This window comes from Rhinolophus sinicus, chromosome 2, assembly GCF_057876585.1.
Source record: "Rhinolophus sinicus isolate RSI-liver-muscle chromosome 2, RSI-T2T, whole genome shotgun sequence".
Taxonomy (NCBI): domain Eukaryota; kingdom Metazoa; phylum Chordata; class Mammalia; order Chiroptera; family Rhinolophidae; genus Rhinolophus; species Rhinolophus sinicus.
In genome coordinates this window covers 69,418,898-69,433,766 of record NC_142502.1, presented here as the reverse complement: position 1 = coordinate 69,433,766, position 14,869 = coordinate 69,418,898, and the positions used below count along the sequence as shown (strand labels likewise).

Genomic DNA, 14,869 nt, shown 5'->3' with positions numbered 1-14,869 from the left:
GGTCTGAGAACACCAGTTCTTGGCCCACATGGGGCAGTACCAATACCACCAGTTCTGTAGACATCCTGGAGAAGCAAGCACAAGGGCTTACCAGTTGGACGAGTTGGTGGCAGGAGGCAATCCAGAGCTTCAACCACTACCATGACTTTCCATCCCTTAAACCAACCACGTTAGTATTAGCCTTTGGCTCCAGTATATTGTCACCATTCCAACCAGAAATTGGCATAAATGCTACTGTGTCAGGGTTGTAGCCAATTTTCTTAAGGTAGGTGATTCCTTAACAATTTTCTCGTATCTCTTCTGGCTGTACAATGGCTCAGTGGAATCCATTTTAACACTTCAGTCGAGTTCATGTTCACTATAAGGGGATTCTCTTTATCTCTCCAGAAACTTTCAAAATGTTCTTTGTTTTAGATGTTTTCAAATATTACAATAATGTGCATAGTTGAGGTTTTAAACTTTTTTAGTTTATATATTTTCCTTATTTATCCTGCTTGACACACTAGCCAGAGGGTTAACGCTAAGAAATTCTGGATCATTAATTTTTTAAAATTCTTTCCTCCCTCTGTATATTTTCTCTTCTTTGAAGACTCTTATTAAATGCTTATGCTACTACTTCTAATCTCATGTATATTCTCTCTATATACATATTATGTAAATATATATAAATGTATATGTATATTTTTTTACATTTCCCTCATTCTCTCCATCATTTTATCCCCCACTGATGAATTCTGGGAGAGTTCGTCAACTTGATTTTCCAGTTTACTAGATCATTTTCTGTGTTTCATATTCTTTTATTCAACCCATCCATTGAATTCTCAATTTCAGTAACAATGATTCATCCAAATATCTCTAATAGAATCCTCTCCAAAATTGCTTGTTTTATCAAGTTTCCAATATCCCCTCCTATCCCTCTGAGAATAACATGCTATTCTGAACATCTATTTCATGCATTCCGTTAGTTAGTTTCCCTATGTAAGTCATATACGTCTGTTTGTATTGCGGCTTTCTCTCCCCTCATCATGCTCTGGTTTTATAAGTTTGTTGGATTGTAATAGTGCACTAGGGAAGGAGAGGAAAAAAACCAAAACCGTTAAGTTTTACTTTGTACTCCTAAAAAAGGTTCTGTATGTCTGTGACGAGGTATGCATCCCAAGACCTACAAAATCTCAATTCAACCGTTCCATATTTCTCCATCCACCTACACTCTTCAGTTCCTTCCCCACAACCAGCCTTGTCACTAAATCTCTTCCCTGCACTTCAAGCCCTACTCTTGGCTACAGCCAAGTGAATTGAAAGACATTTTCACATGCTACAAGGACACAAGATTTACTCCACACAGATTCTCTCTAAAAGGAATACTGAAGGGTTGAGTAATTTTATAAAAATTACTCAAACATGTAAAAGTATAAAAAAGGAAATTGTTTAACTATAATCTCATAAATTTTGAGTAATACATTGTTAAGAATATAATGTACCCTGCTTCTTTCATTTAACATAAATATATTTATCTACTCAAATCCATTTCATTAAAAATTGCTATTTGTTCCATTTTGTAAACCTTTATCCACAATTTTTTAAGGAAAAACTTCAAGTCAAGGAACACAAACATTTTAAATGTCTTAATAAATAATGTAGTGCAAGGAAAAACTGTCAACCAATATCTGTTCTCCCTTTTTGCAGAAAAAAAATTTTTTCTGTCAAAATTTCATGTGACTGAATTCTGGCCAATAAGGTCTCTGACAAAATGCTGCAGAGCAACTTCAAAGAACCTTCCTCAGGAGAGCATGTGTGCCCTCTGCATGTGTGCCCTCTGCAGGGCCTTCCTCCATTCGGTAGCCTTAAATGAGGATGCTGATATAGTAAGGCCGGAGGTCAAATTCACACACAAAACAATCATAAAAATTAAACAACTTCAGTTCTCAACACTGAGGACATTGTATCAGGCCTGGACCACCTACTGAGGCTTTTATATCAGAAAGAAACATATTTCCACCTTGTTTAAGCCACTGTAATTTTGGGGACCAAATCTATTGCCAAAAATCAATTTTATAACTACTTTCTGAACAGTTTTTTGTGTTAATTTATACTTCCCACCTGCACAGCAAGTACTCCTATTAGAAAAAAAAATTGCAACTCTAAAAGACGACATCTCATAATTCATACATTTCTAATTATCAATTTTAGTAGCCTAGTAGCTGTGATTTCAAACCTCCATTCTCATAACATTTGAAAACAAAAACAAGGTCATATTATAAACATCACTGTTTTACTTGCTTTTATTCACTTAACAACATATCATGAATATTTCTCCAAGGTAATGGATTGAGCCCTAACTCACTTCTTTAAAAATGTTGGGGACAGACTACCTTCCTTTTCACTAATAGACACTAAAATTATTCCAGTTGTTGCCACCAGACATTATAAATATCTGTGTGTGCACATGGATACACACGTTCACATTAGTATTTTTTTAAAAAAGTCTCTGAAATACCACTATTCGATTAAAAGATAAGCACATCCTTTTAATTTTAATAGACAATACCATATTCCATCCATAAAAGTGGTAGCAATACAACTCACAATCATTACATGAATTTATGTCCCCATATCCTTGAATTCTCAGCAAAGGATACAAAAAAAGGGTATGCTTTTCAGCCACCGTGAAAAACAAAACAAAAAAACCCCCAAAAAACCAAATAATTATTTCAGATTATACTAACAGGAATTCTGTGTGGGGTCTTACTGATCCCAGGGTATTACATCCTTAGTAAAGAGTATAAAACAGCAATGGGCTACTTGAGTCCTTTAAAGGGAAGAGTCACAAAACACAAAAGAGAATTCTAGAAAAGTAGACTAATTTAGAAGAAACGCAAATAAAAAGAGGAAGGAGAATAGAGCACAAAGCTGGATCAAGAAACCAGCTTTGTTCCATAGTTCTCCTCAATTTCAGATTCTAAGACTCTGAAGCTTTCAAACTAATATATTAGGTTGGTGCAAAAGTAACTGCGGTTTTTGCAATTATTTTTAACCTGTTAAACCACAATTACTTTTGCACCAACCTTATAGTTAAAAAAAAAAAGTAAGAACAGATAACTGTGACTCCTTGACACTCAAGGAGGTAAATATGTATCTCTCCCAGATTATGGCATGATCAATTGAAAACCACCAGATCCAAAAGTTCTTCCAGAGTAGGATGGATGACAGAGAAACCAACAGAGCAAACTAGTAGAGACATTTCACCTTTTAATGTAGAAAATTAGGCCTATTACTTATAGCAGCATAGCTGACTTGATAATCTATAATAACAAATAGGTGCAAAACAGCAAAAAAAAAAAAAAATACACACACACACACACACACACACACACAACAAAAAAACAAAACAAAAAAACTGTTTCAGAGTATGCAACCAATGGCGGAACTAAAAAAAATCTTGCTTAGGCTTGTGATGTAGTTTATTAGATTTAATGAGCATATGAAAATTGGCATTTGGAGAAAAGGTATGCTGGAAGGCAGGAAATGTAAAATTTTAAATGGTAAACAGAATAGATAATACAAAGATAATCAAGAATTAATAATTTTACTTCAGTAATTAAATATCCTATTTACAATATTAACATTTTTAATTACAAAATGGTCTGCAAATGGGCACTATACTTAAGAAGCAAATATGAAAGTAATTACTACTTACCTTTGAGACAGGGGGTATTTTATTCTCTTTTGGAGCAGTGAAGTGTTTTCTTTTCTCTTCTGACCTGTAAGTCTTTATTTCTTCTTCTCCTTTTGCAGTTCTCCACTCTTCTTGCCTACTGAAAAAGAATTAAAAGCCACATGTGCTAATCTAGAATTTTTACAACTGATTTCTAACCCACAGGGATGTTTGGTGTCAAGAGAGGGAATGCCACCCCTGATGTTTTCTTTTCAGATGGAGGCATATGATAAAGAGCTTAAATTCTGAGCTTAAATTCATAGATTATGCACTCTGGATATTTGGCGTTAAATGTCTGGACCACTAGAAAGACGACTTTAACTAGTTGAACTCATGCTAACGTTTCTTGCTATGGTCTTTGGCAAATCAAGTATTAGGTTCTGGGAACATGGTTATTCCTGATGTAACTGCTCCAAGGGTTAGAAATCAATTTATTTTTGAAAAATTATGTCAGTGTAGGGCGTATGCTGTAATCATCTCATGTGCCATGTAAAATAGCTTGAATCTTTAACAAAAAAAAAAAAATGAGGCAAAACAGAACATTCAGGTTAAACTAATATAACTCCTAAAGCCCTGAGATAACTACATTCTCTCCAATGAAAGGCACGTCAGGCTTCAGCTACCCTGTTTCCCCGCAAATAAGACCTAGCCAGATTATCAGCTCTAATGTGTCTTTTGGAGCAAAAATTAATATAAGACCCGATCTTATATTGTATTATATTACATTAATTGTATTATATTTATATTAATTCTATTCTATTCTATTCTATTCTATTCTATAAGACTCGGTCTTATTTTACTATGTAGTAAAATATATATTTTTATATTAATTTTTGCTCCAAAAGACGTATTAGAACTGATGATCCGGCTAGGTCTTAGTTTGGGGGGAACACGGCACTAAAAAACCTTCAACTCTATCCAGAAATCTCATGCTGAAACTGAGCAACAGACAAAGTTAAGGAAAATTAGTTGTGAATTGCAATTTCATGAAACCTGAAATGACAAGGACAAGAGAATTTTATTTTTTACTTTAATTCCTTACAATTTTCAAATTTTTGAATTTGAAACTATACTTTCATCTTTGAACTATACTTTTTCCCTTAAGTTTTCACAGTTGAGAGTTAATATTCAAATGTGGGATAGATCTAAGGTTATTTCATTACTACAGTATATGATGTTATTTTTATTTAATTGCAAAATCTCTGTTTGCTGGTCATAATTCTGAATGAAAAGTGAATTTAACTCTTATGAAAAGAATGGCCTTGATTTAATTTTTGTTTGTTCTTATCAATTAGGTTCAGAATTCAGAATTCCCCAGATTTACTTCTACTCGTGTGTGTGTGTGCGTGTGTGTGTGTGTGTGTGTGTGTAGTTAGTCTAATCCAAGTTTATCACATATGTAGGTTTAGGCATCTACCACCCCAGTCAAGATACAGGACATTTCCATCACCACAAAAATCCCTTGTGGTGCCCTTTTAATTATCATACCCATCTTTCTCTCCTCCTCCTCAGCTTTTCCTCCCCTCAACGTCTAGCTATCATTAATATATTCTCCATCTATACTTTTTTAATTTCAAGAATAGTCTGTTAAGTGGAATAATACAGTATGTAACCTCTAATAATTGATTTCTCACTCAGCATAATTCCCTCAAGATTGCTCAAATGGCTGTATCAACAGGTTGTTCCTTTTTATTATAGCAGAGTAGTATTCCATGGTGTGGATATACCAGTTTATGCACCCACTGAAGAACATCTGGCTTGTTCCTAGGTTTTGGCTATTACAAATAAAGCTGCTATACATTATTAGTATACATGTTTTTGTGTGAACGTAAGTTTTCATTCCTTTGGAACAAATCCCCAAGAGTGCAATCACTTGTAATAGCATGTTTATGTTTATAAGGAAGTACAAAACTATTTTCCAAAGTGGCTGAGCCATTTTTATACTCCCACCAACAACACGAGTTTCTCCACACTCTCCCCAGAATTTTGTGCTGTCACTATATTTTAACTGTTCTCATAGGTATACAGAGATTATTTCATTGGGGTTTTTGCAGTTCCCTAATAGCTAATGATGTTGAGTATCTTTTCATGTGCTTATTTGCCACCTGTATATCCTCTTTGATGAAATGTCTGTTTGTGTCTTTTGTCCATTTTCTGAGTGGATTGTTTTGTTTACTGCTGAGTTACAAAGTTCTCGCTATGTATTATAGATATTAGTCCTTTGTTGGCTATGTGACTGGATTTAATCTTAATTAGCATACTAGTCTGACCCATTTAAGAGGCTTCTCTTAAGGGGCAAATTTTAAGCTACCTACAACAAGGGGCATAACCCTGGAAAATTCTCCAAAAAAAAAAAAGAGTACTGAGTGTTTGGAGCAAAGCTCCAGGAAGGTCAAATACCCTTTGAAATAATGGCCATTAGCCTTGCTTGACCATAAGCTCAATGATTAAGCCCAATAACAAAAAAGATTAAAAGATAAAGGATATTTGGAGAGAAACAAATATTGCCCATTCCTCACGTTTCCTTCCATGTGCAAGGGACCTCCACCACCAATTAGCAATCCACTCCTAGCCTCTTTTCACCTCCTACTCATTTTCTCCAGGGGAGGAAAAGTGAACTAATTCTAGAAGGAAAATCCAGCTTAACAATGTATATATTCTGCTCTGCATTTTAAATATGTAAACCAGTTGCTTCTCCATAGGGAGAAACGTCGTAACCCAGCATTACCTGTGTTTGGGGTTCAGTATTAGGAAGCACTTTCATGCAGGTAAAAGCCACATTCATCATAGCTCTATCAATAATAAAAATATTCTGATTTCCTGTCTTATTCTTTTGTGTTTTCAACTACTTCAGAACTACTGTTAAAAAGATGGATATTGTTTATTGTACTCCCTTCAAACCTTAACATTAGAATTAAAAAGTGGACAGGAATTCAACTAAAAACATACTGTGAGTTAATTTTTATTAAGGAAATCTGGCTATAACTGTCATCAGGTCAAGTCATTGTTCAAATTTATACTGTAGGTTTATATTTAATCCTACATCCTAACACAAATCTGAAGTACTGTCCAAGCAAAAGCATAATCAATATAAACATTCAGATTAAAAAATATTTGTTTTAATTATAGATGCTCCTCAATCTTGATAAACCCATTGGAAGATAAAAGAGCATTTAACATATCTAACCTACCAAACATCATAGCTTAACTTAGCCTACATTACACTTGTTCTGAACACAATATCCAAAAAAATGCTCGCAACACAGTACCCTGTAGATTACTGGTTTTTCACCCTGTGATTGCATACCTGATGTCTGCGGCTTGCTGCTGCTGCATAGCCAGTATTATGGACAAGTATCGTACCACCTATCGCTAGCCCAAGATCAAAATTCAAAATTTGAAGTATGGTTCTACTGAATGCAAATCACTTTCACACCATTGTAAAGTCAAAAAATCGTAAGTCAGGGACTGTCTGTATATGACTACTATTATCTTTGGAGTTTAAAAACTAGAAAATCCTAAAATCAAATTCACATTTTGATCTTCGTTTTTTTTTTTATTATAGTATGGTATTATAGTATGCAGTATTAGTTGGGTTCATATCAACCACATTCATAAATATTCATTACTAAAGAATCAAAAGGAACTGGATATAGAGTTCCCTCGTAGCATGAACCTCGAGAATAAGATATCAATACTTTTTAACTTATACATGTATACTTTTAAATATAAAAGGGAATCATTTTAATATGTAAAATATTAATATAATGTATCACCAATAAGTTTCACTATGCCTCTGAATGATATGGTGCGAAATATGAGTAAAATCCATAAAAACTTATAATAAGCTTATGGAATGTGTTAAGCTACAGTTAAATAAGAAATTAAGTATGCTACTCAATAAATCTCTTATTTGATCAATCCAAATTCATGATTTTCCCCCCTTCACCTAACACATCCCCCCCATATTGTTTACATGAATCATTCTAGAAAAGAATATATACTGAAATTTAATTTTTCTCCAGAGTCATCAATAGTTTAAAATACTAGCTCTTCAGGCAAATTTAAAATAAATTACAGAGCTGAAAAAGTACTTTGAAGACTATAATTAAAAATGAACACAAACAACTGTGGCACATAAAAATTCACAACTCCCTTTACCTGGCTACACCGGCTGAAAGCTCAGGCACTACCACCCTTCGACTCCAAGCTACAAGATCCCGCTCTGTGGCTATTTCACTTCTTGGTGCGTTGCTGTGCATTTGCCGTACTCCTTCAATTTGTCCACTACGCCTTAGTCCTACATTTGGTGGTGAATGAACCTCTGAGGTAGAGCTTACCGAACCTAAGTGAAAAATTAATATAGTAAGTTCTATTTAGAGACACTTCTCCATTATCTTATAACAGAAAAAAAAATCTATACTATTTTCCACATGAAACTTTATATTGTGGCAAATAATGAATTACCAAATCTGGAACTAAACAACAGGCAAAAGTTTAATGAAAACAAAATATGGTTATTATTCAGTTGACTGGACATGTTAATGAATCATAACTATTGACTGTTAAGCCACAAAGATGTAAAATAATTACTTTAAAAAAATACCATGTATTTTGGGGAAACTATGTCAGAAGCAAAAACAAACAAACCCAAGGACATTTATCATTCATAAATGTGTTTTTTCTCTTAAAGTTTAATGATATACAATAAGGGTGATGAGATGTTAAAGAATGTAGCTTAGACTATATTTCTTAAATTACTGTATAATTTTATTTTTAAACTTTTTCTAAATTTTACATTTACTATAGGAAATTTGGGAAAATATACATGTTAAAAACTCATTATCTGCAGTATGAAACCTCATATTATGAACATTTTCTTAGCTCATTAAATATTCTTCAAAAACACGATCATTTCGGCAGCCTAATATTTAATTTTACGGATGTACCATAATTTGTTTAATATCTTCTCTACTGTTGGATGTTTAAAATGTTTCAATTTTTTTAATGTTTCACTTAGAAGAATTACATCTTACCTCTACTTAAACGGCTGGTATTACTGATACCTGCTTCACCAGAACGTCTCAGGTCTTGTTCCTGTTGCAGTCTTTGAATCATGCTGTCCAGTGGGCTGATCTCCTGATTTGCTTGCTGACTTAAAACTTGGTTCAGTCCTATGTAATACCACACAAAATGCTAAGGATACTTTAGTCAACTATTCAAACCATTTTACTCATTAACCTCATTTTGAATCCAGAATTAAACATAAATTTTGCTTGAGTAAAAGACCTAAAATGATCAACTGTGAAATGATAGAAGTAAACAGAAACATGCCCTCAATCTTAATTTATTAAAAATAACAATGATATGACACCTAACTTTGACTAAGTGTTTGTCATGATTCAGGCACTCATATAATCCTTACAATAACTCGGGTATGTATTATTAATTTCAATTTACAGATGAGAAAACCAAAATAACTACTTAAAAGTCATATATCTAATAGGTTATAAAGTAGCATTCATCTTAGATCAGTTTCTTTTAAAAAGGCAAATCTGATAACCTGTTCTTTCTCAAAAAATGTTTAGTGCTTCATTTATTCAATAAATTCTTGAATGTCTACTATGTGTTAGGAACTATGCTAAGGAACTCAGGATCTCGTGGTGAATAAGAGACATCCAGGTGCCTGAACAACCTAACAATCTAATTGAGAAACTGAATAATAAATCTATACGTAAAAGCAGATTGTGAAAAATGTTCAAATAAAGATGATGGTGAGAAAGAGAAAATAGGGAAGGGAGATAGGAACTAGCTACACTATAGTGAGTCAGAAAAGTCTAAGAAGCCCTCTTTGAGAAGGCAGCATTTGAGCTAAATGCTTGAAGAAAATGAAGAATTTGCAATCCATCTGAAGAGCTAGAATAAGGACAACTCCAAATAGAAGGCTAAGAGTCAGTACAAAGACTGAGGTAGGGAGGAACTTGGTGTCTTTTAACCCACCCTCCTTTTCCAGCATCAGCTCTCACCTGTACCAGTCATATGGGACTGCTTGACTCTTTTACTCTCCTAATAGGATAAACACCTTTATGCTTTGGAGCTTTTTACCACAATACTTCAAGTATACACGTGATAAACACTAACTTAGCCTTCAAGAATCAACTAAAATAGCATCTCCGCAATATTTCCTCTGTGAAATCTTCTCAATGTCTGAAAAAATTAACTGTTATCCTCTTTCATTTCCTCAAACAATACGTACACGTCTTAGCACTCAGCCTAATATAGAAAGGAAGCCCACTAGTTAGTTCCTCAAAAGCAAGATTATCTTATTTATCTTAATATTCTATTTCTAAATCTAGCATAGCGTGAGGCATATAAATATGTTCAATCCTACTGAATGAATAAAAAAATGTTTAAGCATTATAAGATATATGAAAGCATTGCCATGAGTAGAAAAGGGAGCAATTATATGAGGTGTGGAAGGTACATAAGAGAAGATTTGATGAGATCATACTTTCAGTGTGGGCTAGAAAGAGAAGATAATCTGCAATGAAGTAGTAGTAAGGAAGGTATAAGGAAAGGGGAAATTACATGTATTAAGCACATAATGTTATTTCATTTTGCAAGAGAAAACTAAAATTCAATGGGATAAAATAACATCCAAAATAACAAAGCTAGAATGTCGTAAAAGTAGACAGAGGTAAAAGTTAAAATTCCTATGAATGCTTCTTTCCTGGTATGCTGCTAGCAAAATATCTCATGTTTGAAGATTGATGAATACTTTGATAGAGCTCAGATTTACAACTGAGGAAACACTTTTCAAGTGTATTGTTCAGTATAAATATAACAAAACTGCATTCAAATAAATTTATTGTAATAGCCATCATCTATTTTAACCTAACTCTAAGGGATTTCCCAAAATAAATTTTATTATAGATCTAGGTTTGCAAATAGAAATATAGTTAGAAACGAAGTTTTTCAAAAAGTATTTCTTTTGTTCTATTTTTGTAGTAGGTAAGTCTAAATGAGAGAAATGATGTTTACCCTGAATTCTGTGACCTAGTACACTTAAAAATTCTGTGACTCACTTTGAAGCCATAATTATTGCTATGGGTACTCTTATGGCCCTGTATTAATAACCAGTGTCTATTTCATTTTCAAGATTAAGTCCACTTTTTACTCTAAGGACAGCTTAGTATGGAAGGAGAAACAATGGACTGCGAGTCAGCTGGGTTTGAGTCCCTGTGATTCCATATACTTTAACTTGAAGACATATTGTTGCTAAATTTTCATTTTCTAAACTTTTAGGATTGGGATATCATAGATACAGAACTACATGAGATATTACTTATGAAAGCCCTTTATAAACCGTTAAATGGAGGAAAAAAGTGATAATCACAATAATTAAGTACCACTAATATTTTAATAAATGAGTCCTTTCCTTATTTCCCTTGTCTAAAATCCCAGCCTAGCTATCTAATTTTGAGACCTGGGCAAAACCTGATTCGTGCCCCACCAAGAGGCTGAAGACATTCATCCTAATTTCAGTCCTATGACCAAGACTTCTTTAATAATTGAGACTTCTCTAATCTGAATTCCTGCCTAGACTTCTTGAATACTACCTGTTCTTAGATTCTTTGAGTTCATGCTGTGTCCATGTATTGAGACATTTTAGTTTCACATACTCCAAATATTCAGGTCTGCTGGACTGTACTACTCTCTACAAGTAGCAGCAGGGACTATTCCTTTAATGCTTCTCCTCACTCTGCATCCTGAGTGGGCATGTCTAGTTCCAAGAGCAGCCCTTCCTAGCCAATATGTCCATCTTCATGGCAATTTCGTGCCCAATCCTTTAAGAAAAATAAGAAGTGGGTTCTCTGTAATGCAATGAAATTGGTTTTTCTGTACTGCTTACAGAATCTAAATTCATTATTTAAAAGTTACTCATTATATATTATATCCCATATATGTTCTTTAAATCTACTTGTCCATTATGCTAGAGTCCAGAACTTAAACTATTTTCATAAACCTTCTTCTAGTCTAAAATATAACAGAAAGATTAATAATTGCAAAACTAGTTTAACCTACTTTTTATAGTGCATTATTTTCACTTAATAAATTAGTGCCACATTTCTTGTCAAAAGTGGGGAAGAAGGAATCTGTAGACCTTGTCTCCATTTCCACTCCCATTCAATTCCATAACTAATTTGACAGTCACCCTTAATTACCTCACTAAAATAGCTCAACACTTTTCATCCCTATCTTACTTATAAACGTTTAAAAGGTGATCACTTCTTAAAACAAACTTCAGTGTGAATGGGTTATCTAGTCTTAGTCTCTCTCACATAACACTATTATTCCCCTTAACATTTATCACAGTTTTTAAACATTTATCTGTTTATAACTATTTTTATTAATCTATGCTATGAGAGCAAAGATCATCGCTGTTTAATTCATTACTGAATACCACAGCTTAGCAGGCGTCAGGGATGGAGGATATTTCTCAATATATGTTGCTGAATGAATAAATAAATAGACTTATCTCATAACAAATACAGGGACTTATCTAATTAGTCCCCAGAGGTTATAAATGGATATAGACCAAATTATTGCTTTAAATTTTCAATGTTCCTTAAACATCTTACAATACGTAAGCATTAAAGAAATTTAGAGATTTAAAATAATCATTTTACTTCTAATTTGTTCAAAACAATTAAAAACAAAGTGTTACCCAATTAGCAATTTTATAAGACTTCAGTAAGAAAAGAATAATTTGGCTGTCTATGAAAATGAGCATTTACCTGAGGAAGTTACTCCCATTTGAGGGATGAGTTGCTCTTCCCTGCAGTTTTCACGTCCAGGAACTAATCTCTGATATCTTGATGGATGAGGGTTACCATCAACATCAACCAAAAAAGGGGGAGGCATGAGATGAGGTGCTTGCTGAGTCTGTTCATCTAATACAAAATTGTTGGCATCACGAATAAGGGGTCGATAATCACTATGAAAGAACATCTGATCTGCTATCTGTAAACAGAAAGGCCATAAAAGATTGGAAAAATAAAAATTTATCATTATAAATTTCTAATGGAAGGCAAATATTTTAACATAAGTCATGCTATTAAGCAACAATATAAAAGAATATTCTTCTCTTGAATTAATTGTAAATAAATCTTTATATTTTCCACACTAAATTTTATGATCAGAAAAGTAGCTGCTTTTTCTCTGGAACAAGAAAGAAATGGTATACATAAAAACTAACATTAAAAATAAGTTATATAATTTCAAATTACATGGTAAAATCAAATGTAGGCATAAATCATTCAGCAGTACTATTACTTTCACAGAGCTAACATGTTTTATCTTACTTTTTAAATTATTAAATATGGTATTATTTGTTTTAGAATTTTGCAAAGGAAACTCATTCAATGAATTTATTCTTTAGAATTCTATTTATTCTAAAGAGCTTTGAATTAAGCTCTTTAATGAAATCACTTATACAATTTAAGAAAATCCTTAAGCCTACAGTGTGGTTTACACATTAATATAAAAAATTGACATGATTTTCCAAGAGTTAATAAGCATTTTCTAAATTTTTGAAATATAACAATATGAACTCATGCCTGACACATCTGTAACTTCAAAATTTTATTGATTAATTTGGAATTCCTTAAACTAAACTATGAACTATTCAATTTTTATAACCTTTTATACCACTCTACTGCAAATAAGCAATTTAAGTCTTTCAGTCACTATTCTTAGGGTCTTTAACATATAAAACATTAGCTATCATCAATACGCTATACATTTTTGAGAACCACATGAAAGCCATAGATATGTACCCCAGATAAATGCATATTATCCATATAAATAAAATATTTTACATAATTTTAGAGTCCCTTTATGGATAACATCCCCACAGCTTATACACGCTCCAACCTAAGAACTGCAATTTAGATCACTCTAGCAGGTTAATTAAGTAAAAAGTTCCTTATTCCTTCTGAAATATAAAGATTATATTTATTTATTATCTAATGTCTATTTCAGAAAAAAGATTTAACAACTGTCTTCACCCTCCTCTCTAAAACATAAGTCTCCAGACTATTTAAAATATGATTCTTCTATATACTGGAATATTCTTCAAATATGCTGAAAGCGTAAATGATTTTCACCCATCTCCCCTCAAATACAACCCTCTAAACATCCATGAATTAAAACGTAAGAAGATATAGTCATCATACTCTACCTTGTCATATTTGCTACTGGAACCAAAGCCAAAAATTAAAAGATGTCCATGAGAGTCTGTGCATGCAAAATGCTGACCATCAGGAGAGCATTTGCAGTCAAATACTGCACCGTGCCCTTGGCCTTCAATCTGAAATGTATTTAACCAGTAATCAGAAAATTGGCATTAAAATATAAATAACTGGTCACTATTGTTACTAGAATTTTATGATGATATATAAGTATACATCCTAACGAGGTGAAGTATAACAAACACATATAGTAACAAAATCTGTGAATATTCATGAAAAGTGCCAGATTAATAGCCCTGAAAAACAAATTTCTCTATTTATCCACAGACAACACACAATTCAGGAAATAAAACAACACCAATATCCCCCACCCATAGAATTCTGCTTCATGTCTTCAACCCAGACTTAAAATGCAATTGCACCTTACATTCCATCTTATCTACATTTAATCAAGCCCTTTCAGCAAAGGCTGACAATGTGCAGTAACTGTAGCATTTTTTCTTTTGTTACTCTTAGAAGTGGTAGCCAGAGATCACACTGCTCACAAGACACTAAGTTTTTCCTTTTGGTAGTAGGTTCCCTTGATGGTCTGACTCATCTTTTAAATGGTGAATTTCAAAGGTTAAAGAAAAGGTTTTTTTTACCTGATAATTGTTTTCTGTTTTCCAGTTCCATTAATCCAGAACGAATGGGTTTCTCCCTGCAACCTGTCAATCAAACAGAGGTGGCCAATCACCACTCTGAATTTTTTTGCTCTCAGTGCTTCTTCAGACTATGTTCCAGTTGAAAACTTCTTTAGCAGTATTCTGAAAAAGGTAAAAATTCTACCCTATCTAAAGCACATCTAGGGACTGAATTTCAGAAAAAAATTAAAATAGGGAGTTGACTCCCTAACAAATAA

At 33.2% G+C, this 14,869-nt stretch overlaps 1 protein-coding gene across 1 annotated transcript in view; it reads right to left on the bottom strand.

Annotated features, from left to right (window-relative positions):
- PHIP (PHIP subunit of CUL4-Ring ligase complex) overlaps positions 1-14,869 on the bottom strand; it is a 119,196-nt gene that overhangs the window by 45,404 nt on the left and 58,923 nt on the right. The window contains exons 16-20 of the mRNA XM_074333220.2: positions 13,959-14,087; positions 12,514-12,739; positions 8,752-8,889; positions 7,877-8,060; positions 3,698-3,815 (exon numbers count right to left, since the gene is read on the bottom strand). Coding sequence (XP_074189321.2) covers positions 3,698-3,815; positions 7,877-8,060; positions 8,752-8,889; positions 12,514-12,739; positions 13,959-14,087 — 795 coding nt within the window. The remainder of the gene's footprint in view (positions 1-3,697; positions 3,816-7,876; positions 8,061-8,751; positions 8,890-12,513; positions 12,740-13,958; positions 14,088-14,869) is intronic.